Source organism: Thermobia domestica, chromosome 1, assembly GCF_964235325.1.
Source record: "Thermobia domestica chromosome 1, izTheDome1.hap1.1, whole genome shotgun sequence".
NCBI classification, from domain to species: Eukaryota; Metazoa; Arthropoda; class Insecta; order Zygentoma; family Lepismatidae; genus Thermobia; species Thermobia domestica.
In genome coordinates, this window is record NC_137454.1 from 299,722,133 (window position 1) to 299,750,120 (window position 27,988).

General features: G+C 36.2%; 2 protein-coding genes across 7 annotated transcripts in view; one reads left to right on the forward strand and one right to left on the reverse strand.

Annotated features, from left to right (window-relative positions):
- LOC145661635 (caytaxin-like) overlaps positions 1-27,988 on the forward strand; it is a 209,535-nt gene that overhangs the window by 75,782 nt on the left and 105,765 nt on the right. Inside the window, exon 2 of one of the 3 annotated variants that reach the window (XM_081726959.1) lies at positions 11,597-11,656. The exons of the other annotated variants lie outside the window; for them this stretch is intronic. The gene's annotated coding sequence lies outside the window, so the exon portion shown is untranslated. The remainder of the gene's footprint in view (positions 1-11,596; positions 11,657-27,988) is intronic. 3 annotated transcript variants of the gene reach the window in all.
- Positions 9,120-27,903, reverse strand: LOC145661627 (uncharacterized). Of its 4 annotated transcripts, none has more exons than XM_081726948.1 (9): positions 27,739-27,890; positions 23,451-23,630; positions 21,718-21,824; positions 18,887-19,194; positions 17,155-17,308; positions 15,173-15,340; positions 13,663-13,791; positions 11,261-11,422; positions 9,120-9,446 (listed from the first exon to the last, which is right to left on the reverse strand). In XM_081726948.1, the coding sequence occupies exons 1-9, from the start codon at positions 27,752-27,754 to the stop codon at positions 9,159-9,161; spliced, it is 1,512 nt and encodes a 503-aa protein (XP_081583074.1). In that variant the 5' UTR covers positions 27,755-27,890; the 3' UTR covers positions 9,120-9,158. The 4 variants fall into 4 exon arrangements, with proteins under 4 accessions (XP_081583074.1, XP_081583077.1, XP_081583081.1 ...); XM_081726951.1 differs by having other exon boundaries at positions 27,609-27,745; XM_081726955.1 differs by lacking the exon at positions 15,173-15,340 and having other exon boundaries at positions 27,739-27,903.

Consider the following 27,988-nt stretch of genomic DNA (forward strand, 5'->3'; position numbering starts at 1 on the left):
TACCTCATATATTTCCATCTTATATCGCACAGTGATTTCCTCTGTTACTAACAGGGCTTCCCCATGTCTACATCAACCTAGAGTCGCCCCTAGCCAGAAGTTAACTGCATTCGTTTACTTAACATCTTCCTAGTGTTGTGACGTGTCTGCACCTCATCCCATCTATCATGCTCATATTTTCCTTAGAATCTTAACGCCTTTTGTTCTCTTCTCACTTTAATTCACTCTTTTTTTTTTTCCATTACCATGTATCTTTCAAATTTGTTTCGTAAATATTTTTCTACCCTGCTTACATTGTAGTATACTCTTTGTACCGTACTATAATATTTGTAATGTGTTTGTAATATGTCTGTGTTCCCAAGTTCCTTTCAATACCGATATCATAATGATTATGATCGCAAAGATCATAATGTCCATGTTTTTTGATTTAATAAATAAATAAATGTATATAATGAAAACTATCACCCAGTACTCTAGCCTCCCTTAGACCATCCACAAATCATCCCTGCAACCAATATTTCCTACAACTTCCCATTCCTGAAAGAGGGCGTACCCCTCTTAGAGGTAGCTAGCTTTCAAGCTAGCATTAAAAAAAATCACCAGCTTGAAAGTTCCCTTTGCTATTTTGTGTCGTGAATTCATGTGATAGCTGGAGTGTCGAGACCGTTAGTAAGTGTAGTGCAGTGCGTGTTTGTAGACTGTGAACGAAGTTGGTGTGGTGACTGTGAAGATGGTGTAGTACTAGAATGCCGTTCCAATACACACACGCGGAATATGCAGATATGATGTATGTCTACGGGTTTTGTAATGGTAATGCCAAGGGTGCTGTGGATGAATACCAGCGTAGATTTCCAGGCCGCAGAGTCCCTAATGCACGCGTCTTAACAAACGTGTATACTAAACTGCATGAAACTGGTGAGCTTCCCGCGGAACGACCTTCAAAATACAGGCCTGAGCAAGAAGACAACGTTATTGAGGCTGCAATGCAACGTCCAACAACCAGCGTTAGGAGACTTGCTACTCAACATCAACTTTGCGCGGGAGACCCGGGTTCGATTCCCGGCGGGAGCTCATGTGGTTCGGATTCCACCTTAATCAGTAGGTCCACGTCTCATATAGCCTCGCTGCTGAACGGGACGTAAAACTCAAAATCAATCAATCAAATCAACATCAACTTCCACGTACGTATGTACATGATGTGCTTCGAGGAGACGGGCTGTATCCGTTCCACATTCAAAGAGTGCAACATCTCCATCCAGGAGACAGGGAACTACGTGTTGCGTTTTCTCAATGGGTACAGGAGCATCCGAATGTTTTGCCATTCATTTTGTTCACTGATGAGGCCACTTTCACAAGGAATGGGATAAACAACACCCGCAACTGGCATCGTTGGAGTTACGAAAATCCGAGAGCAATCACTGTTAGACAATATCAGGAACGATTTTCTGTCAACGTTTGGGCGGGGATTCTTTGTGATCAGATAATCGGTCCCTTTGTGTTGCCCCAGCGTTTGACTGGTGACTATTATTTGCATTTCCTGCGCCACGAATTGCCGGTAGTGCTGGAAGATGTGAATTTAGAAAATTGGGTGTCTATGTACTTCCAGCACGACGGGGCTCCCTCCCATGCCACAGGACGTGTATGTCACTATCTTGACTCCAAGTTTCCTAATCGTTGGATAGGTCGCGAAGGACGCAGGTCGCTGATTCACTGGCCACCCCGCTCCCCGGATCTTACACCTTTGGATTTTTGCTTGTAGGGGTGGTTGAAGGACATTGTGTACAGACGGAGGGCCAACTCACGAGAAGACTTGCTCCAGAATATTCAACAGGCATTCAATACCGTCAAAGAGCGACGAGCAGACATCCATCGGGCAACAATGCATGTCCTGAGGCGCACTGCAAATTGCATTCAGGAGGAAGGTGATATCTTTGAAAATGTACTGCATTCTCCAAATAATAATGTTGAAGATGAACGCTAGTAGTGTTACGTCTGGGTCTGCCCTCGTGCTGCCATTGTATTCAACTACATTCCTATTGTGCTCTAATTAATGTACTTTTCGACGATTATTAAACTCATAAGTATTACAATGGTATTAATCCACGTGATTGTATATTGACTCTTGTAAGGCCCCACAATTCTTCGAATAATACAGTAATACCAATAACATTCCAATAAGGGACATAATTACTGTATAAGTGTTCAATCAACACAATTGTTTGGTTCCAGTAGAAATCTTTCTTTTACGATTAAATTCTTTCGTAAGCATTTTTCTCTGCTTTCTAATGAAGACACTACATTGACATTTCACCTGGGTTTGTGGTATACAGCATCGTTTTCCCCCAATTAGATCCTGCTACTCTATTCCCAGCGTTTCCACCCAAGAATGGCGAAAAATTGTTTGAAAAAGGGAATTTTATAGCACAATTCGAAAATGTTCCCTCCATTATTTCTCTCTTGTATGCAGTACGTGGACAAACTGTATACCGTCTGAAAGCCTGTTTCAGTAGCTTTAAAACGAGATATAATACTTAATGTAAAACCAACCACAGGGTGTTCTATAAGCTTTCACAAAGTTTTCACACACAACTTGAGAAGTGCAAGCGGCAAAAACTTACTTTCACCCCTATCTCCGAAACGAAGGGTATTAGACCCTATGTTCATATAGGCATTTTGGCTTAGAATGACCTCCCAAAATATTTGCATTTCCTCACCGGACACAATATATATATATATATATATATATATATATATATATATATATATATATGGTTTGGACAAAAAATCTAAAACTTTGCAAAAGTGTGAAAATCATACCTAGTATGGTGTGGGGCATCCTTTTGCGTCCAAAACAGCTTGGATCCGACGTGGAATGGACGTATACAGCTCCTGAATCGTTGCGTGTGGAATTTTGTACCAATGTCCCTCCAAAACATGCTTCAGTTCCTTAAGGGATGTTGATGGAGAGTAATGAGACCGAACACGCCTTTCTAACTCAGACTACAATTGCTCAATGATGTTCAGATCTGGTGATTGTGGGACTGAGGGGAGGTGTGATAGCTCCTGGTAATGCTTCTCAAACCATGATTTCACCGTTTTTGCAGCATGATAATGGTGCCAAATCATCTTGGTAGATGCCATCACAATCAGGGAACAATATTTGGGCCATGGGTAGAACCTGGTCCCCAAAAATGGCCTCATACGCCTTAGTATTCATCATTCCATGCAGGACTATGATGAGACCTGCAGAAAACCACGATATCACTGCCCATCTGTAATAGAACCACCCTCATGCTTTACAGTTGGGAGCAGACAATCGGAATCATAGGCTTGTGACTGTGTTTTCCATACATAAACACGACCGGTTGTTGGAAACAAGGTGACGATCGATTCATCGGGCCACATTACGTGTTTCCACTGCTCATGAGTCCACGCCTTGTGGTCCTTGCACCACTGGATACGCCTCTTTGCATTTACTGCTGTAACCAGGGGGTTTGGCGATAGCGGTCCTGCCATGAATTTTCATTTTATGAAGTTCCCGTCGCACTGTTTTCGATGAAACCGAGTTCTGTACGCCGGAGTTAAGTTCAGACGTAATTTTCATTGCAGTAGTCTTCTTTTTAGCTGCTACAATCCGTTTTAATGCCCTCTAGTCTCTATCTGACAGGATTGTCTTTCGACCACTGTTGTGCTTTGCAGACGTCGTTTGCCCATGAATTGTGTATGTTCTCGTGACATTAGACACAGTGCCTTTCGATACCCCCACAATGTTCGCCACTGTTGCCGCTGAAGCTCCAACCAGACGGGCACCAACGATCATGCCTCTTTGGGAAGTCTGTCAGGTCGCCCATTTTACCGTACCACTTTCACACCACGACACTCAAAGGTGAACTGGTTACTGTTGACGGAAGAGGAAGGTCCACATGACACATTGAAAACAAAAAATCGATCGGCAACCGCAACACGTGTTGTAAGTGGAGGGCCAAACTTACGTGTCCTGTATGAAGTGTTTCTAGATATTTTTTGTCTATTCCCTGTATATATATTTCCCCCTCTCCTCCACCCCCAAGTTACGAGGATGAATTTGGATTTAAACGGCATCGGAAGTGTTACTATTCATTTCAGCTACCCCAAAAACTATGGATTCGACACTAATATCGGTCATTTTCAATCATATTTATATATGTCCCCGCCCCCAAGTTGCGTGGATAAGTTTGGATTTAAACAACATCGGAAATGTCACGGCTCATCTCAGCGACCTCAGAAATTATGGATTTGACACGAATATCGGCCATTTTCAGTCCTTTTTGTATATCTCTTCCTACCCAAGTTGTGGGCCTGACTTTGGATTTAAACAGCATCGGAAGTGTTACTGTTCATCACAACAACCCCAAAAACTATGGATTCAATACTAATATTGGTCATTTTCGATCATTTGTATATGTCCCACGCCCTCAAGTCACGGCACTGAATTTGGATTTAAATGGCGTTAGAAGTGTCACTGTTCATCTCAAAGACCCCGAAAACTTTGGATTCGACACTAATATCCGTCTTTTTTATATATCACCCCCTTGCCCGTCTCTAAAGTTTCGGCGTTGAATTTGGATTTAAACTGCATCGGAAATGTCACTGTTCATCTCAGGGCCCTGAAAACTATGGATTCACACTAAATCGATCATGTTGCATCATTTTTATAAATCTCCCTCCTCCTCCAGTTTGCGGGGAAATATATTTGGATTTAAACGACATCGAAAGTGTCACTGTTCACCTCAGCGTCCCCGAAAACTATGGATTCGGCACTGATATAGGCTATTTTCAGCCATTTTTATATATCTTCCCTTCCCCTTCCCTAAGTTGCGGCCTGAATTTTTATTTAAACAGCATCGGAAATGTTACTGTTCATCTCAGCAACCACGAAAACTATGGATTTGACACAAATATCGGTCATTTTTATTTAAATCATTTTATGTATCTCCCACTTCTTCCCCCAAGTTGCAGCGCTGAATTTGAATTTATGCTTCATCGGAAATGTCACTGTTCATCTAAGCAGCTAAGAAAACTGATTTCGATACTAAGATCGGTAATTTTCAATATACAGGGTGTTTCAGATAAAACGTCCAGTGCTTATAAATCGAAAACGGCTGAAAATAAAAAGATGAAACAAAAACTGAGAAAGGAAAATGTCATAGGGTGCATTACATAGTGTTGTTGTGGTGACCCCCAGGACCCTCCTTCAAGGGGACACAGGGGCCAACTTCAAATTTTCAAATAGGAACATGTATTGAATCATACCTCATTCAATAGTCCTTGAAATACGAAATAACTTTTGTAGGAAACAATTTTCGATTTGGGGCACCATTTTCAAAACAGCCGCAAAAAGTCCTGTATCAGTTTGAAGTTGGCACCTGGGCCCCCTTCACGGAGTTTCCTGAGGGTCACAACACCACCACCACTTGATATGCTTTATCATCATTTCTATCTCAGTTTTTGTTTCATCTCTCTATTCTCAGCCGTTTCTGATTTAGCCCTATAAGCACTGGACGTTTTATCTGATACAGGACCCACTTTTTGCGGCCATTTTGAAAACGGTGGCCCAAATCGAAAATTGTTTCCTACAAAAGTTGTTTCGTTTTTCAAGTACTATTGAATGAGGTATGATTCAATACGTGTTCCCATTTGAAAATTTAAAGTTGGACCCTGGGCCCCCTTGAAAGAGGGCCCTGGGGGTATCCACAACAACACCATGTGATGTGCCCTATGACATTTTCCTATCTCAGTTTTTGTTTCATCTTTTTATTCTCAGCCGTTTCGGATTTATAAGCACTGGACATTTTATCTGATATAGGACCCACTTTTTGCGGCCATTTAAAAACGGTGGCCCTAATCGAAAATTGTTTCCCACAAAAGTTGATTCGTTTTTCAAGTACTATTGAATGAGGTATGATTCAATACGTGTTCCTATTTGAAAATTGAAGTTGGCCCCTGGCCCCCTTGAAGGAGGGCCCTGGGGGTCACCACAACAACACTATGTGATGCGCCTTATGACATTTTCCTATTTCCGTTTCTGTTTCATCTTTTTGTTCTCAGCCGTTTCGGATTTATAAGCACTGGACGTCCGCATTTCCTTCCTCCAAGTTGCACTTTCAAATTGAAATGGTAAAATCCATCCCAGGCCTGAACCTCATCTATATTGATTTTTTTTTTTTTTTTTATCGAGATCAATCTGGTAGTTCAAAAGTTGTTAAGTTACAAATATAGTCACTTTCATTTTATATACGTAGATAATTTGTCGCATTAGAAAACAGGTATTTGTTTACATACAAAATTTTGTACATAAAGTTTATATTAAAGTCTGTATTTAAATATTAAATAATAGTAATTATGTATCTTAGTGCATGAGTATTAGTGAAATTCGCCTACTGCTCTTTCTTTTAAGAAGTAATTTGATTAAAATTAACAAAATTTCACTAGATCAAAGAGCACATTTAAGAACTCAATTTCATTCAAGATATCTAAAAGGCACGTAAAGGAAATAAGTGCAGACTATTAATTTTCAAGAATATTTACAACAGTTTTATTTTCGAATGCTTCTTTTCTTAAGGGACCGCGGTGGCTCAGTGGTAGAGCGTTCATCTCTGGTGCTTGGGGTCCCGGGTTCGATCGCAGCCCCCGCCAAGTGCTTTGTGGTGGACAAACACCGTTTTCTCGGGGTTCTCCCGTTTCCTCCCACTTTCTTCATTCCACCATTTTCATTCATTACTCATCATCACCGTCTCCTTTAGCTAACCGGCATAACCGTGGGACGTAAAACTCAAAGATTTCATTTCATTTTTCTTTTTTTTAAAAAAAAAAAAAATATTCAAAATACTGAAATTTCTCAATTTACATTTTTCACGCGTTCGAAAAAAAAAACTTCCATTACTAGTAAAACTAATCTAATACAAAGATATTTGTTACTTTCCCAATTTTTCCGGAAAGAAACAAAAAAAAAACTGTTTTTTTTACCAGCCGGTTCAAAATTTCCGGAAAGTTTACAACACTAGTCCTAACAATGATATATACACTCTAAATACACTACCCAGTATTTCAGAGGTACTAATTTAGCAGGTACATTGTACCCAAGAGTTAGCAGGTACAATGTACCTGTGATTTTTTTTAGGTACAAATAATTTCATGGGTATATATATAGTCAGAAATAATATTAAGTATCGAATGGAGCTATCACGTCTTATACCTCCAATTCATACTTAATATTGTTTCTAACTGTACCTATTATATTGATAAATACAAGTTGACTCAGTTAATACCGGTACATATCTAGATTACAACACTTAACAGTACTTGCTACTATAGCTTGTAATCGAAATATTTCCCAGTCAACATTAAAAGTAAATGTGGTAAAAAAATGTGACCGCGCTCTGCATAATACTTAAGTGGGTGCGGGAAAACTTTCTGGTGATATAACGTGAGTCTGTTGGCCATTTTGCAAGTAGAAATATTAGTTTAACCTATGTTTTAAACGCTCTTAAATGGAAACAAGGGCCATGTGCATCATCTTAAGACTAGATTTGAATCTAAATTAATAGGCGAAGTCAGTTTTTCAGTATATATACCCTGCTGCTTTTCAGCAACGAGTTTTTAAATGAGACTGAAATTACGAACAGCATGGTTACAAAAACAGTAATAATGAAACACTTCTTTAATGAATTTCTCATGAAATGCTAGCATAAAATGAGTTGGGCTTTTTTTTTTTAATTAAGATTATTTTTAGATAAATCCAACATAGCTGTCTCTAAAATGGCCTATAGAATACATTTTACCGCTAGAAATGTCGCGCATCCACCTAAACATCTTATAATTATACCTCTTTCACTTCAGAATATATAGCATTCAGGGTGGTGGCTCTAACTTGGACTTACCTTGTATCATACATGGAATATGAAGCTTGTACTTTGTACATAGTGACAATAATAGTCTTACTCATTCTTAAGTGCTCCACTCATTTTGGCACGGTTGTACGCATGTAATCATGTTTTGAACAATACACCATAATTCAACACAGGGATTGCAATCCATACTTTTGCGCAATAGTGTCCAAAAAGATAATTGAAAAAAAAAAAACGTATTTCAAATAGGTCAACCCTATATTGCTAATTATTTTAAACAAATATTTTTTTGATTTGAAATGTTTGCATACATTTTATATTAATGATAGAACTATACGGGTCCTACTGGAAGGATTCGCCTCCTAATTGTAAAACTGTTCTTCCGGAATAATGTGGGCTTCCTATAAGAAGTATCCAGCAAAGAATGAACATCCATGTGATCTTACCCATCAAACATTACCTTTGGAAAGCATATCGCCTTTACTGAACGAACAATCGTAACTTTTTTTTTTCTTTCTTGTGCTAAGACTAGATGCCATACAGTACTGAAACGTTTTCTCCCCTACTTACGCTTTGCATTCTGCCATAAATATGCAAAATTCTCCAAACTGTGGGAAAATAAAATACCTTTTCGACGTTCTGCGCTTCTGGAAGGTTGTTTAAGTTACAAGTTTTCTGATCAAAATAATGAAAATACATAAAAATGCTATCGGTGATATTTTCCATATCGAAACTTTGCTTTTAGCAACTCAAATAAAACAACATAATAGCTTAGCAAAGCACTACCTTTTATTAAAAGCTAAGCTTTTAGTTTTTAATAAAACGTACTTGCTTTGCTCAGCTATTATTTTATTTTATTTGGGAAACGCCATATATTCTTCTTCAAGGTGCGCATTAGAAATGAAGAAAAAATACTTCAGTTTGCGCGTGAAGACTCACCTAGATTAAAGCACCCCAAATTGAATAAAACAAATCCATAAGCCACGGGAAAGATTTCAAGAACAAGGTCGGACTGGACAGGTTTGTTGGAAGGGTGGAGGGGACGTTCTGATAGTGCAAACTTGATGTGTTAACAGATTATTGTTCACAATTTTTTACTGATATACATTATATAGTCTTAGTACATAATAAAAAAATATATCGTCTTAGTACATAATAAAAATCTCTATTTTAAAATGAGGTGCTAAAAGTACTTCATATACAGGAAAATAACTTAAATGAAACAAAGCCAAGTATATTGCTATTGTTTAATGGTAGTCCTCTTACAATCAATTACAATTTCAGTTTTTTTATAGTGTCCTCAGTTCGCTGAGTTTGATATTTCTTTGGAAATTTATCATGAGTTAAAATAGTTTGTAATACTCCCAGAAACTGAGCAAATGAACTTGGATAAGACAAATTCTTGACATAATAAACACATAGGAGCAGCAAGCAGGCCTCTTCAATATCACAGGTGTTATCAAGCTGCACTGATTCACCACTTCCTGTCCACAGGATTTTGGACTCAGGTGCATAGAAAATGGCTGGTCCTGGAGGTTTCAAGCTTTCTTGAAACGTTTCCTATGATATATATGGAAAAGGAAGGAGTTTAGATATGTTTAGTAAAACATAAGGAATAAAGTACATTTTTACATAAAAGAATAAAATCACGAAATAAAAATGCTGTGTAAAATATAGTTGTTTTATCAAGTATAATCACATCTAAATTGGAAAGTTGTTTATATACTATTCTTATATAGACAAGTTAATTAAAGACGACAAACAAATAGAAGCACTCCTTAGAAAATTTAACAATGTTAATTTTAAAATCGAGTTTACAAGATAATTTGAAACTAATATTATTTTTTTCTGGGATCTGCTAATATGGCATAGCGCACATGTTCCAAACAACATTCTAAAGTAAAACTACTTCAAAGGAAACATACAACGTGATAGAATAATGTGTAAAAAATTGAACATGTGAGGTGGAAACAAGAGAAAACTTCCTTTTTAAGAAATTAATGAACATGTGTGGTTTCAGGGCTACAAACGCTCGCAGTTATGGTGGCATCGTCGCAAATGACGTCATACTTCGATAGATACTGGCGGCACGCGAGGTCGGTTTAGAAAATCACAACTGAAATAGTACCCAATACATCTATATCAGCAATCCTTCTGATTGAGAAGTTCCGCATAGACAGGTCTTGCAATGTAAGGATTCCATCGTCAAGCAATCAAATGGTTTGATTAGATAAGCACAGAATATCTAAACAGCAATTGCCGTTCACAAACACTGCTTGCTTAAATCGATGTACTGGGTTTTCCTTCGAAATGAAATGAAATGAAATCTTTAAGATTCACGTCCCACGGTTGTGCCGGCGGTGGTGATGAGAAATGAATGAAATGGTGGAATGAAGAAAGTGGGAGGAAACGGGAGAACTCCGAGAAAACCCACGCACAAGATGTTTGTCCATCACAAAGTTCACTTGGCGCAAGCTGGTATCGAACCAGGGACCCAATACACCACTGAGCCACCGCGGCCCATTTTGGGTTCTACTTCGACTGTAATTTGCTAAGTCAACACGACCTATATCATTATTTGTCAAGATACGACGTCTGTTGCGACGATCTCACCGTAATATTGAGAGCCTGTAACTGGGAAGCTCCGCGTGTTTTGAATGTTCTAAGCTACTTTTTTCTTTTTGCTACTCAACTACTCACACGTTTTGAGAACGCAATACAATTATCAATAAAATTATTTTTCTTTCATTTTACTTTATACATGGTATCAAATCACGATGATCCGGCTAAAAACTCCAAGGCACGAATTCGGATCGGAGTCCATCATTTGAGGACATACTTTAACCTCTTCAATTTTTCTTTACGCCTTAGTGGCGAACGGTGAAAAAAGTATATGAAAAAAATTTCATCTTTGTGCACTATCATAGCGTCTGAAAATTTTAGATGCAGTAGTCTAGGGGAAAAATAGATCGAAATCGAATGACTTTGGAAGCTTCTTTCCCTCCTTTTTTAATAAAGGGAAGTGGGCTTAAAAGTATGTTTTGTTTTAACAACGAAAAATATATAGCATTTCTTTTCAGAAACAAGTACTACTATTGCTACAACTGATACTACTAATAATAAATAGGTAGTGGCGAAATTATGAAATATAGATATTGTGTCCTATGCTGCATGAATCATCATCTTTCCTTGGCAGGGCGGGTGAGAATGAAAATAAAGTTACATGTACTTAAGACCTTTAAATATCCCTGCTAAATTGAAAGGAACGACATTTTTAGTTCCATAAGTCTTCTGGAGGGTGGGGGGTAATATCGAACAGTCTTCAAACTATTTTTCCTTAAAGGAAAGCTCATATCACTAAAAACTCAACGTACCAAATTGATACATCTGTTGGATCCCTTTGGATGGAGATATCGTTCCAAGGCCACCAAGTTCTTTTCAATATCTAAAGCAACTAGCTTATTCACTGCAGCTAGTAATTTCTTTTTCATTGCGTCCAAACATTTGCCAAATATTAATTCGGCTTCGGTTGCTAACTGAAAAAAAAAAAAAAAAAAAAAAAGATTATGGATTAGCACACCGTATAGAAATATTCTTTGAAAAAATATTATACTTTTTTTTTGTGATGACATCTTAGTATGCTACAAAACTGGTAATTTTACTTTAGATATTGGATACGCTTATTCTTGTTAAAACTGTATTTTTGGCAGGGTTTACCGAAGTGAGCTGACCCCACTTGAAAAAAATCCACCGGAGTTTTTGAGCTTTTTGTAAGTATATTACTTGTACGTACAACTAAGCTGATCACATTGAAAGTAACTGTACGAAATTTTTGACTTTTCTTTCGAATTAGACGCTTTAACGTTAAGGTATACTACAACATTCAATATATACTAATTAAGTCTTTTGTAAGACCTTCATAAAGATATCAATTTCACTGAATGAAAAAAAAAAACTTGAGATAATTATAGGGCCTACAGGGTGGTTCTAAATTATTTATACACCCCTGCATTGATCAAGTATAACATTCTAGCTTATAGGTTTATTTGCTTCGGCTGTTCCGAGCTTAAGATAAAGAAACTGTCTATCTTATGGATAACAATAAGAAATTATATAAAAAGCAATGAGTTGATCAGTACCGGGCTGTATACCTACTTTTGCCCCCCCCCCCCCCTGTAGAACAAATGAATGTGTGGATTATGTTTAATATAAAATTTAATATTTTACTTCTAATATAAAGCTTCGACGTACAGTAAATAATTTCTTTTTTAACTTTTACGTCCCACGGTTATGCCGGCTAGGCAAAAGGAGACGGTGATGGTGAATGAATGAAATTGTGGAATGAAGAAAGTGGGAGAAAACAGGATAACCCCGAGAAAACCCACGCACACTGTGTTTGTCCACACAAAGCCCCACTTGGCGCGAGCAGGGATCGAACCAAAGACTCCATGCACCAGAGGTGGACGTTCTTACCACTGAGCCACCGTGGCCCCTACAGTAAATAAAGTAGCATTATCGGAAAAGAACCGTCTTGAAACAAGTGCTCAGGAAATTCCCATAATTGAACGTACAAATCATCGGAAGTAAATACTTCAACAATAAAACCATTTATTTTACATTGGAAGATATTTAATTTCGTTTAAGACATTTTGAAACATTTGCTTTATAAAATATGGATTACATCTGTTTTAAATTAATATATTTAGTATTAATACTATTAGTTACTCCTGTATACTTGTTCCCTTTTAAATTCTACTTTTTATTGGCAGATATATATATATATATATAGTGAGTGTGTGTGTGTGTGTGTGTGTGTGTGTGTAAAAAAAACCTTTGAATGCTTATTAACTTTGGTTACCACGTAGCATCAAAGTTAATGTTTTAACTCCTAACTGGTGTAGCGGCTAGCATAAGCACTTTTGGGGTACGGGATTCCGGGTTCGATTCGCGGTGGGAATCCTGGAAAAATGAATGATTTTGATGGTTCGGATTCCACCTTAAATTGTAGGTTTACGTCTCATATAAGATCGCTGCTGAAAATGGACGCTAAACTTCAATAACCAAGCAACTAGTCAAAGTTAATGTTAACATATAGATTTGCAAGTAGAATAAAGATGGTAACACTAAGGAGACGACGGGACTTTAGCTTCTTATTATAGCATCTTCAAGGAAACATCTTTTATCGTTGTTACCAAAACTGCGAATACTATTAGCTTCATAATACGTATTTTAATATAGACCTAAATAATATTGAAGTGGATTAAAGTTTGCAATGGTGATTTCAGAATATTTCGTCCAGGAAACTTTAAAAATACAAAGACAGAAAGGGTGAAAAGAAATACCACGAAAATATTGATAACATATTGAGAACGAGCGGATTTATGACCCCTGGGAATTTCCCCCGGGCCACCTCCTGAAACTATTAATGCAAGTTCGGCTTAATTTGGTTGGGCGCACTAGGAAGGGAGGCTACACTGCCCGCTCTGCGTCGTCACTCTCCCTATATACTCAAACTCTGAACATCAGAGAAGCCCGAAATCCAGTCTCTAGGAAACGAAAATAGAAATCTCAAGGAGATCTTTATGCAGCAGTGAGTAGAAAATTGTTGCAAATTGTGACAATGACAATCTTGAAATATAAATCATATTTTAACACTTTTACCCCAGAAACATTTACATATACTGAAATTTTTTTTAAAAAATTAACAACAAAAGATCAGTTCATACATTTATTGAAAAATGTAGCTCAAGTAAACACGTTTGCAAACTATTCTTACCAGTTTATGGTGGAGCAAAAAGCATGGCATTACGCTTACTTCCTTATCTTTTCTTGAAAGGAATGTCTTTTTTAGTAAAAACTGCAATCTTGTTATATTCGTTGGAGTTAAGGATTGTATTGGTGTTGCCTGGAAAATTTAGAGAAAAATAAAAATAGAGGTTTCAAAGGTAAGATAACTACAGAAGCTGCAACATCTAGTAAGAAAATGTTCCATGTTAACTCTTATTATTAAAATTAATCTATTTACATCTAATAACATCTTGAAGCAAACTCAGAGCATGATGAAACATAATACTATAGGTGACTGATAAAGTATACACATCACAAAGAAAGATATTTCACTTCGAATTAAAAACACTCGAAGATATTTCTACAGATATTAGTCGCTTTCATGATCAATTACTTGAACACAATATATTGCAATATACTAATACCAATTCTCCTCTTCAAAGTTAGTGGCACTTAGTTTGTAATGCACGTTATCTTGTACAAAAATTCAATATGTTATAGTGTTAGGTTCCTACACGTCTATTAAAAAATAAGAACTTCTATTTGTACTCCTCCTTCATGTTGGTTTCTTTTGTTGAACGAGAAACGTCTCTCGCAATATTAATATTTCTGTCAGTGGTAAAGAAATTTGTCATAATTATTGAAATATTGTCCATCTTTACTACGATTTAAATATTAAGTCATTACAAAATTATACAACGATACAAAAATTACTATTAATCAAATTGCGCGGTCCCAAGCACTTTTATTCCACCGAAAGATAAAACAATGAAATCTGAGTGTAACGTCCCACAATTATACCCGTTACGCTAAGGGAGACGAAGATTAAAGCAAGTGAATGATGGAAGAATTAGTGGAATGAGAAAGTGGGGGAAACAAGAGAGTATCCCTAGAAAACCCACGAGCACGATGTTGTCTACCACAAATTTACTTGGCCGGGGTTCGAACCAGGGACCCCACGAACGAGAAGTGAGTGCTGCATCACAGCCACCGTGCCCCCAATAAAAAATTAATAATGCACTTCTGTACCCTACTTCCATATAACCAAATTTTACTAAAATATACGAATATTGTATAAACAGGCTATTCAAAATATCTTTCCAAATTTACTATAATTACTGATGATTTTAGAGATATCCGAAACATTGATGTTGCGATTTCTATTAAATTTAATTTAAAAATAATAAAATTCGCAAAAGATAATAATATGAATAATAGCAAATAATAACAATAATAATATTCGCAAAAGATACGAAAAAGTTAAAATTTCGTAGTGTTAATCAATACCACAAACTATATTAAACAGGTTAAAAGAGTCAATACTGGTCTTACGGCATCATCACAGCATTTGCGTCGTACGACAGAGAAACCAGGGAAAAACTTCAGTCAGGATAGGCGATTGTTGATCGCGAACCCAGGACCTTTTCAATGCGAAGCCAACGCAATACCAATTGAGTTATAGTCACTCGGTAATGTAAAACAATACTTAGTATGATTACCTCTAACTCCAGTAAGCAGTCAGATACATTTTCTGTTGAACTTGCTGAAGGTGAGTTAACATGAGATGCACCTGCCAGAGGTTCATTTGGTACGACACGGATTTCTTTATCTTTGGATCTCAATTTTTGTCTCTTTCTTCGCTGTGCTAATCTTCTTATGAAAATACCCTACAAAAAAGCAGAGGAGAGAATTTTTACTTTTGTTTTACCAATGATAAGCTAATTCATACTTATAAATCAAATGCTACTGCACTGTAAAGCTGAAGCAACACAAATCTCAGTATCTACCAACAAGTAATTGGTCTATTACCTGATTTTTTTCTCTGAAGTCATTGCTGAGTTGATACCTGCTGGCGCTACCTCTTGCTGTTATAATAGCAGCTAGCCTTCCCGGAAGGTTCTTAACTAGGTTATCAGGTTCGTCCAGGTTATACAGGTGGGTACTGGAAGCTGCTCGCATCCCCCGATAGCTCATCCACAGATCTCTTACTAAACGTGTTCTTTGGGATTGAGGTTGGTTTCTCAGGAGGCCGAAGAAAATCTTTAATACTGTTCCTTTTATACCCTGTCATTATTTTGAAACTAACAAGAATCCATTCTTTAAAAGTAACATAATATTGAAAGCACTTCATTGCCTAAAAATTTTCAGTACGAGGGTGTTTACGTTGCCCCGAACAACCAGTGGTCCTACAATGTAGTTGGTGAAACACTAAAATATTATGTCACGACCACCAATCTTAATGGGCACCACTTACTCTGGCCTAAAATTACCTCCACCTTCCACCTACGCAGGACGAATGACAGAATTGATTGGGGGCCTGTTTTACTTAGCGGCTATTCCCTACTGGACAACTCACTAAGTGGTATTCCACGATTACATCCTTATCAAAGTCCAATATTCATGCATCTCGCGCCATATTCTTCATAGCTCGTTGAGCTGCTCTGCGAAACATGGTTAAGATTACATGACTGCCAAACGAAGGCAATCACCAACTACCATAGAGTGATCAATAATTTTTGGTGGCTAGCTATTCGAACGTAAATGTTTTACTTTTTATTTTTAAAAAAATATATAACTCTTAGTAGAATTTAGTGAACCCTTAAGAAGTTTAAAATTATTCCTCTCCAAAGTGAGTTAGTTCAACTTGAACTTAGTCACGGTTATATATTATTACCCCACGTGCGTGAATTGATGATAACATTAAAGAATAAACTGTTGTTTCATTACTTATGCACTAACATGAACTAACCTAACCTTCATAATTCACATAGAAACAGAAACAATTTATTTTTCCCGTGTATTAGGATATGTGGCACAGGCATGTAGAACTGTCCTTTCACTTCATGACCACACTGAATTATTCATGATTCTTGAAATACACTACTAATATCCTTATTTTCAGAGTTAAGGTTTGTCACTGGATGTTCCAAGTAATGAACTGATACTTGCCATATATGGAGCAGCAGCTCCTGTGAAAATTCTACACGTTAGGAGACTCGGTTTCTCCTCTCTGTTCATAACAAAAAAAAAAAAAAAAAAAAAAAATTAACAATATTTAAATTTTGTAATGGGATAGACGCTTACGAATATCTATCGACTGATCTACTTGAGGTTTGGAAACAGTTTAATTTAAGCGATAAATTTTAAAACCTAACATCATACTGTAAGGGTTTTCCAATCCATTGCCTAAATGAAGTCACTTCAAAAACTGAAGTAGTTTATTCAATAGATATTCGTAAGTAAGATTGGAGACGCTTTTCAAAATTTCAGTATTGTTCTTTATTTCTGCCATTTTGTTAAAAATCTAAAGCAATGGGAAGGGGCGTAATTACAAAGACTTTTGAATCTCTATTTGATCCATAATATTTCCAAAGAGAATCAAGTTTATTGGGAAGAATTCAGGCAATTTTATTTTGAATCCAACATTCTTTAAGTTGGCGCATTATTTAGAATACGGTAATAATAATTGAAATATACGTACAAATACTGGAGCCTTCTCATTTATTCTCTTTTGCTGTCTCTTCCCTTCAACGTCCCATTTCATATCTGGATATTTACTGGCTAAAGCTATTCCTAAGTCTCTGTAGCCCCAGCGATGTTCTTGGTGGTTGCCGTTCACAATGAGGTTGTGATTACTGAAATCAAATGTACGACATTATTCACTGAAAGGAAGGTAATAAAAACTACAACTTTAACTATGAAATAACTTATCATTCTCGAGTAAAATCGTTGTGGTAAACTTGCGGTGAATTGAACTGAAACAATAATCAATATTGAGTTGAAACAATAATCATTATGATAAGTTGTCTATCAAACTGTAACTGATAAATTGTACTTTCGAGAAATGGGAATAAAATATCAATTATATGAATATTCTGAAAACCGCAAGTTACACAGTGACGTTTCAGATAACATATGAAACATTCTCGAGTGTAGTTTTTCGACTACATTTCACGCTGAAAATAAACATATCTTTAAAGTAGAAAAGTTCGTTTATGATCCTAATAATAATAATAATAATAAAAAAAGTTATGTCTTTAAACTTATGTATATTCTACAGTACACTGGCTAGACCAAGTGTTTAACAAGCTACTCAAATTAATAATTACGAACGTACAATAAAGTCGTTGTAAATTTGTTGTGTGTAAGTGGTACTAAAATATGTTAATTATCTAAATGCGTACATAGGTCTAATCACTACAGGAGAGAGAACAGTGTGTATACATTTCAAATCAATGAGCACCTTGGAAGCCGAACATATTTAAATATGAAATTACGAGTTCAATGTCACGGACTTTGGTTTTATGGCTTTTTGGCATCTTTCGCTCAAGTCGAGATGGATTAGATCCAGTATGAGGAAGTTATCGACCGAAACCTTACATAAGCTTCCATCCCAGTATTCGCCTACTAGAAGAGAGAGAAACCCTGGAAAACCTCAGGATGGTCGACCATAGGGTACGAATCCACATTGGCTTTCCGAAATCTGTGACGTTACCTTCTGAATTACAAGGGATGGGTATCTATCATGGAAATCGTAGAAGTTACAAATGTGATCTTCATGTCTCTATATTCCTCTTGGTATCTAGAGAAACGGAGTATAACTTATGAAAAATGTGAATTCTTTGTTCCCGAGTAACCGCACTATGATTTATACCTGCCGTTCTTTTTTTTAAAAAAAATAAATAAATAAATAAAAATATGTAAGACAGAAACTACTATGTTACTAGCATGCTACTATGGAAACTGCTGAGATAGCCATGTTCTTGATGTCTCAAAATATCCCATCACTAAATAAGCCATAAAATTCCGCTACATTTATCTTCTAGTAACCTGAACTAAATCGCAAACATTATACACAAACTGTTCAATCTTTGCAGAAAGAACAATTTATTCCTATTATCGTTTTAAAACCGACTGAATTCTCTTACTAAGTACCTAGGTATATTATCCTTGAGTAAATATTCTAACTTAGATATAATCTAAAACAAAGGAACAAGCAACTGTAAAAAATGATATTCTTATGTAAGAAGTAAATATATCTTTGAAATAGATAATAGATGTAGACAAAATAAATACTATTACTTGAGTAATATTTTAAGCAAAGGTACAAACAGCTCTACATGACGAACTATTTCTAAATACAAAATTAATGTATATTTTTAGATGGCGAGTAAATTGCAAATAGAAAAAAAAAAAAAAAAAAAGATACTTACTTCAAATGTTCAATCAATTCTGTTTTAAGGTGACTACTTCTTTCAGCATGCTCCTTTTCTGTCATCTCGTGTCCCTCAAGTAGCTGCATAACATATTTCGATGGTTTAAATGATTCCAAACGGAAGCGGTCTTCGATGGTTCTTTCTGGTACTGAATACGATAGTTCATCGCGTAGATTGTCTCTATTTTGCCTAATAAGCAATTGGTTGACTGAAGCTAATTCTTCATTTTCTTCTTCTTCAACTTCTTCATTTTCTTCTTCTTCAACTTCTTCTACTACCAAGTTATCAATTATATACTCTATCACCTTCATACAAAAGATACAAATGCACACATTTTAATAAATGTTACATGGACGTTCATTAAAATTTATGACTCATGTTAACGTTTAGAATGAAACATTTTACAAATTCTATTAAAGGATTATGATTGTTTATTTTTACCATTAGCACATTCCTTAACTTGGCAAACTTCAAAGATTTCTGTGATGGTTCCTTTGTTCAAACGTTTAAAAATTTCTGTGTCCAAATTTATTGCATTTATTTTTGATCCTTCGAAGCATTAAACAAGTTACAAAACTTCATTCACTGGTTTTCACCACTGACCAAATCGCTATTATACAACGTTGGCAAAATAACAAACTTCTTGTTTTCGTCTGTGTAAAACAGCAGTGGCCAAGGTGTATAAAGGTCTGTGCCAAGAACATTAACTTCCATAATCGAAACATCAACTTCTAAAGCATTTGACCGATTTACAATACTGTTTTACATAAACAATGTTGCAAGGAAAAATCACTTTTTCTTCACAATAAATAATTCGAGATATCATACCAAACGAGTTTCTTTCTATTACTTACCATATTCCCCACGAATATTATATCACCAAGTGTGAATGGTACGTTGTTAATAAACACCTTCTTAAGATGAAGTGAACTTTTTCCAATCAATTGTACACAATTATCAATACCGTTAGCGTGTTCTTCCTCAACAATAAAATTTTTTGTACCTACAGTGTGAACTTTTACAGCAAGTTTAAATGCAAAAGGCTTCACTTTCTCTGTAGCATCCCAGAAATTTGCTGTAAAATTAAACTGACAATATTCACTAACTGAAAAGGCCAAATTCTTGAAATTAAAGTACTTCTTATTTTTCGATACAGCATTCTTAGCCTCAAGCCTCATTGTCCAATGATGTCGTAACGGACCATATTGCCTGATTTGCTCACACACATGTAATAGCATGTGGTGTTTTGGTATGATATTGTCAGCGCCATAACACTCAACAAAATGTATATGATGTGACGCTATTAAGTTCTCCAAATATTCTAGCATATCCATATGCACTGCTAGAGACAGAACAATTTGTACAATTTGAACCAACTCCACCAAGCACTCGAGAGAAGCAGTGAAATTATTTCTAAAATATTTTCTTAATATCCACGGTAAGTGCAAGACTAAATTCAAACAAGCGCTACCGGATAAGCTAACTTGTAAAGAGGTATCAATAGGTCTTGGATATAATGATTTACTCACTGAAGAATGAAACCTAAAGTACTGTAACATTTCATTAACTTCAATCCTAGAGAATATTCTAGCTTCAATTGATGCTTTGAGGAATAAAGAAATTTCCCGTGGTGCTAACCCTTCTAAAAGAATATGGAAAACACCATACAATAGATCTTTGGTTAAAGAGAAATACGGTAAGTCAGCTACTTTACTGAAGGGGAGAAGCCTTCCTTGAATCCTCCAATGTTATGGCAAGCAAGAGAGTCACCGGTATAAGCAAGAAGACATCCATGGAATACTTCATCTCCTTTATCTGTTTTGAAGCTCATTCTTGTAGTAGTTCCCATAACGTTTAAAAATTGAAAGAAGTCTGCCAATGGAGTTTGCTTATTTCCCAATGTTTTAATATCCAATGAATTTGATACTGCAAGCAGATGAATATGACTGAGCTTAGACCTTAAATGGGTAGGGAGATTAAGAAACACGATATTGAACATTGTAATTTTACTCCTATTGGCACGCTTCATACCTAAAGGATTTGCAACTCAATCTCATCATGATATAATAGCAATTGGATCACATTTTCAGGGTACTGCTGTAAAATTGGATGATTGCTATACCGCTTCCCACTAAAGAAATCAAAAAGGACACCATCACTATTTTCAAACTTAAAAGGATTACGGGAAAACTTAAGATATTCTGGCACTTTCATTAAGTTTGAAACTAGACTGTACATCTGCACAAAATACCCTTTTTTCCCTGACGATAAAACACATTCACTTGGAGCTATATATATATATATATATATATATATATATATATATATATATATATATATATATACACCACGCTTCTCATAAAATTTCTTCCTCTGATAGTTTGTTGCTAATGCTGTGAAATCTGTACTAACATCAGTCGTTTGAAACACTGCTCCTACAGTTTCAACTATACTGTTAACTAAACACTTTTGTGCTCTATATCTACCTTCCAACTCTAAACCCAAATTTGCCAACATGTCATTTTGTACTGTTGAAATGTCCCTTGAATTATCTACATTTTGATTGAGATAATTTTCAACTAGCTCTGATGAAGTCTCATTTGCATAAAGATTACCACACATCAGTTTCTGGAAGCAATAACCCACATGTCGCACAAATGCAGCTTTAAATTTAAATTCAGCGTTGCAATAAAAACACTTTAATTTTCCATGACTTGTTACCATATGTTTGACGAAAGTTTCTTTTTTTTTTTTCTTTTTTTTTTTTAGAACCCACATATTGAACACTTATGTCTACACTTTTCAGTTATATTCGCGACCGTCATTACCTGTTCACCAGGTAGATGAAAACTTGCTGATGTTCCCGCTACGGTACTGTGATCAGGTATAGCTGCTATGGAGCTCCCACCGCTTGGCAGATGTCTTTCTTCCTGATCTGAAAATTATTTAAACAAATCAGCATCATACGTAACTTGATAAATACTTGTAAAAATTTACACCTACAGAAAGTGTTTTAATTGAAGACTTTAGAAAAAAAAATGTGTTCCCAGTATAGAGCAGGTTGAAATTGACCGTAGCGATATCGTTGCTCTAACTTTTACTGAGTCCCACAAATTCTGTAATACCAACTTTCTCTCCAGTAGCCAGTGTCTTTCCCATAGCTATCCTCACGTCTCCATTTTATTAGTGACTTGTTCCTACTAATAATTGTTAATATTGAAACAGACTATCATATAAATACAGATTGAACACACAAAGGGTGAAAAACATAGTAAACATTATTTCAACATTCAGATATATTTTCTTCTGGTCAGCGTGGCTATACGAACTATGGTGTAACCAGACCGGGATTGCTTTCATCCCTATCGATGATACCTACAAGAATTAGCATAGTATAATATGGGAAAAGAAAAACAGTTCGAAAGAAAGAAGTATTTTTAACAACGTCGACCTGTTCCTCAAGTAGCACACAGCCTAACAGTTCGCATTGTTGCTATTCGAAAACAGTCTCAAATTAAAACATTTCCCACAAGTGGGGAATGAGGAACATATAGCAAGAAGCACAAAATAGAAAATTTAAGACAGAATTGAATACAGTGACCGAAATAACACCATATGGCTTATTCTGTTGACTCTTTCAAGCGACAAATTTTGTAGTCCATCCCTTCATTATTTTTTCTGACCATTTTAAAATATTTATGCAAATGCCTGAAGAAATTTTCAAATTCTTCCCTGGTGAAAACTGAATTATCTGACGTTCTCTGACTTTTCTGATCTGTGAGAACCGTGATTTTAGTCAAATAAAAGACAGATGGTCATTGAGACATGAAAAATCACAATTTTGATTTTCCTCATTTGTTAATATGTGAAAGTAGATCATGAGACATAAGCATTGTGCAACTTTCAGTCCTCAAAAAAATGTCTTCTTACCGGCATGTATCCCCAAAGATCAAGGTTGCGGACTCACTTGTTAGGGAAAACATGAAGGCATATATTAATGAAAGTAGAAAACAACCGATTTAAACTTAATATTACACACCAGATCCTCTGTAAGTGTGAATTCAATAACTTACAAAGAGTGAAAAAATGACTTGGCTGGACCAGGACTTGAACCAGTGATGTTCAGCATACCGTGCTGCTACGTTAACCATTACGCCACCCAGTCCGCTTCCCAAAACAGCCAAACAGTCTCTCACTCCTGTAGTCGGTACTCTCCACTCCGAATTAAGTTTAAAACCGTTATTTCCTCCTCTTATTAATATATGAAATCACAACCGTCAAACGGTGTTCTCAATATATGGACAATGGATTGCCCAAGCACAGCAGGCTAGGCTGTAGTACAGGCCATCTGGTCTGAGTGGAGAGCACCGACTGCAGGAATGAGAGAGTGTTTGGCTGTTCTGGGATACGGAATGGGCAGCGTAGAGCTCCGTAGAAGAAATTCCGAGAGAAGATTTCGAAATATAGGTGCAGATAATTTCATAGGAACACCTGGAAATGAGAAAATTTAATATTTAAAATGTGTTCTATATTCTCAATCAATAATTAAAACGATTCTTACCTATTTGCACATGTTTTAATGGAGGATGGGCACAATCCATGCACCACCCCATGCTGAGAACTGCCGATGCTAAACCACTCCCTTCCATATTTTCTACAACAAGGCGAACGAACTGATCACATTCGCAGTCGCAACAGCGTCCTCGTTTCTTCCCTCGTTTGTCAAGGTTTGTCTCCATGTCTGAAATGTGAAGATAAATTTTACACTCGATCTAATTATGCCGTGAAAAGTTAAGTAGTAAACTATTTTCCAAACTTTCCAATAACTATTTACTACTCGCCTAGTCAGGGGTGTAGTCACACTTGAAGGAGAGTATACCCAATCAACTAGTAAGAGTAAGTACCGAATTTTGTGGTGGTTATAATCAGTTAACTACATCCGCAGTGATTTGTTTCCTGTCACATCATATTTTTTCCTTTAAATTTTAACCTTTTAAAAATAATTTCGAAGCTCCCGCCATCGATAACATTGATCACTTGCACGGAGCCTGAACCCGGGGATTGTTGCAATTTCATACCCTTATCTCAAAAACACGAACTAAGCAATTAGTAGTGTGTTATTCAACATTCAACATTAAACTCTTTCATCTGCGACATCCCTTTGTGCGTGGGGCAGCCGTCACCAACAAGGAAGGAATGCAAGTACCAATTGGAAGTTCGTACTACAAGTGGCTGTAGTCAACGTGGGGTATGTGTGTTTATCATCTCAGTAATTAATAATAATAATAATAATAATAATAATAAACGAAAATAATTTCTGTTAATAAAATCTTGGAAACGAAGTAAAAGATTTATGTTCCAGGAAGGTTGGCTGGTTTAAACCAATTGTTTTTCTCAATTAGTTTTAACCAAAAAGTTAAATTTAAAAACAAAGATCCAAAAATCGCGTGAAATTCAAAAAAACACTCTCAAATGCAAACTGAATAGTGGTTTGAATGTTTAAGCCAATGGTTCCCAAGCTAGAAGACACGCTTCTCTGAAGGAGAGGGGCATGAAGGGAGAGCAAATTGGATGCAAGCTACTAAGAGAAATAAACTACATTTGTAATTACAAATATTACGAAACCAGCAGGCATTAAATACCGTAAAACACACAGTAATATTGAGTTAGTAAACAAAGCTTGTAATAAAAAGTAATACTGCACTATAATGCTGTGCAGAAGTGTTGCTGGAAATAACTATAAATTAGTGAGATTTTTCTTAAAATCATTGAAGCTTTGAGAATGCTCAATGTTTTATCTGAAACCGCAAGTCAGAGAAAAAGCACGTAATAGCAACGAGCGAAAATGAGCGTTGAGAGAAGAGGGAGCAAAAAGTATCCAGGGTTGTGAAGGGGATGCTAGGTAAGAAAGGTTAGGATCCAATACTTAAAGCAGTAGGTCACATTAGGCTTCAAGAACATTAAGCCTAAACAAACTACACGAAACCAAATTGAATGTCGTTTATCTGCTTGCTTGAATGCCTGTTGTTTCAGGGAAGACAAGAAAGAACTTTCCTAAATCTATAGATAAAAGTTGAGAAAATTTATAGACTGCATCCGTGGCTTATCAGCTGAATTAATGCAATGTGGCGGAACGCTCGGTGTAGCTTTAGAAATGTGGGGGAACGCTCCCTGGGTATCAATATTAAATTAAATCCTCTAATAGATCGAAGAACAATATTAATATCTAGGATTCCGGGGAAACGCGTTTAAGACGAAATAAAGTAGGGGAACGTATATTCTATTTTCTGGAAACTGGGGAAGTGGCGTCCTAATGTAGACAAAATGCAGTTGTATCTCTCCGGCATTCCTACAAATTTTACTGTCAATTTTAAATAGTACATGAGAATCGTGTCAAATTAAAACAATGTACTGTAAATAAATTACACACAACTTTGCAGGGTTAATATAGAAAAATGAAATGAAATCTTTACGTCCCACAGTTATGGCGGCTAGGTTAAAGGAGACGACGATGATAATGAAGGAAATAGTGGAATAAAGAAAGTGGGAGGAAACGGGAGAACCTCGAGAAAACCCACGGAAACGGTATTTGTCGATAACAAAAGTTTACTTGGCGCAAGCTGGGAACGAGCCAAGGACCCCATGCACCAGATGTGAACATTCTACCACTGAGCCACCGCGGCCCAGATTTTCTATAGAAAAGCATTAAAGGAACAGTCTAATATTGGATTCATTTTCTGTAAATGCATAACCGACTACATTGGTTAATAAAATCTTCAGTCTTTAAATCCTTCAAGAATTTGTAGCTTTATCAAGTAAAATTACATTTAATCAATTGTTTAAACTTCGGATTATCTAATTGACAAATAGTGTGACTAGCCTATATCATGTAACTTTCAACATTAAAAAACAACAAATATATGGAATCAAATAATGTCCTCGAGGCCAACATAATCCCACATTTCAAGAGCGGAAAGAAAAGATCCATTTAAAATAAAAAAGGAAGTAAATTTTAAAATGTCTTTATACGATGTGCTTGATAATATGTCACGAAAAAGACGTTGTGTTTATTTTTATTCATAAGCGGTTATAAACATGGAACTATTTGGCAAGCGGAGAGAACAATTTTGCGCAAGGTCACTGTATGGTTGGTTGTGCGAAAGGAACGTACATTTGATTTCTGAACATGGCTGAAGGTGTGCAGAGATACTCCAGTTAGTATCCTTACTCAAGAGACGAGAAATTACAGTCTATTAACTTCAACAAAATCGGTTCAAACTTCCTTAACGCTATCTAATCCAGTTAGGGCAGAGCGAAGCTGAAGGACCCGAGTTTTAGCAAGGGTGCGACCGAAGGGAGCAGGCGCGTCAGCGAAGATGGGTATACGCATATACGAGGGTAGTGATAATGAGTGGGTTATGGCAATAACACTTGCCATAGTTTCATACTAGTAGAGCTCCATTTGTAAACAAAATACAGCTTCTGTACGCTGTGCGAAATGCACCGCTGATGGATAATAGTTTCTTATTGCAATCATCTTTCATATGCACTCACTTATTTTATCGTCGTAAAGCACTTGTAATGATTTTACACTAGTAAACCTCATCTATAAACATAATATATAGGTGTATTACTTTGTATTTAATTCTATCGCTTGAAGAAATTATTTATAAATGTTTTTTGATGCAAAGTATTGAATTTTACCTGTAAATCTTTCAAAAAATGTGATGCGCTAAAAGTAAACCAGCACTCCAGATCTCATCCTACCCAACTTATCCTTACCTTACTCTACTCTACCTACCCTACTCTACTATACCCTTTTAAAGCGGTCCTAAATTTAAATTTTCGTAGCTATTAGGCTTTTTGTCGAAAACCAGACGGAATACCAATTTCGTGATAGATGCCCATACAGCATCACTCCTTATAATCTCGTACTTATCATCAATATATAAATTTGCAAACATCAAACGCAATATTGATCTCATGACTAAACCCAGATGCACTTCTTTCTATGAACATAAAATAATAGGCGCCTTTTAGTGGCCACCTAGCACAAATTGTATTGTGTTTTTGCGCTGTAGTTCTTATGCATATTTCCAGTCGCCGGTATTTATACGCAAATCGTAAAAGAATTGTAATTTTTCAGTAATTGGTTCTGATGGCCCCATTGAATATTAAACTATGCCATGTGAGATATTTTCATATCGCTCTGCGCAAATCATTGAGGACACAATAAGAAGGAATTAGTAAAAGTATTCTAAATTTTCAGCAATGATTTCGAGTGGTGCGCTAAAAGTAAATCTGCGTGAAATAATATTTCAATTATATCGTACGTTTCTAATTTTCGTAAGTATTTAACCCATTTATTTTATATTGTTAGGACATGATCACACCTCGAAAAAGCAAAAAAAATCTATACATCACCTTATGTAATTATTTTTATCACACTTACTATACCAAACGAATTAACGATACGACAAATATGGTGGAATAATCACATGAGTTTCTAGAACATTCGAAACTGGTAAATTTGATGTAAAATGAAAAAATAATAAAAATTCTATTTTCATTTACTTAGGCCTGCATTTCGTAATCGTTTGTATTTCATAGGAACATTGTTTAACTATGAAATAATATTACTGTTTAACTATGAAATACTCTGTAGATAATTCATTTACAACATCCAAATGCAACTGCAAATACAGGATATTCCACTTACTTTTATAATAATCCCTTTCGTTGGTTGCAGTAATCTTTATTTATAATCTTCACCCAAATAACGAATACACACCACCACACTACACTACCGACAAAAGCAATATGGCGTCTGTTCAGTTGGTTTTACGTACCTTCCACTGTTGTCATGGGTACACCCTTACGAATTAACTGTACCCATAAATCTTTCCTGTACCCACTGATTCATGGGTAAGAGACTGGGGTGCGGTGTGTACCCACTAAAGTCTTCGGTACATTAAACTTTCATAGGTACAGTACATAAGCAAATTACACTTTATTTCATGGGTACATCATGCAAAATCATGGGTACTGTTTTTAGAGTGTATAGTCTGTCATAATCATTACAGTAATATACAACCCTAA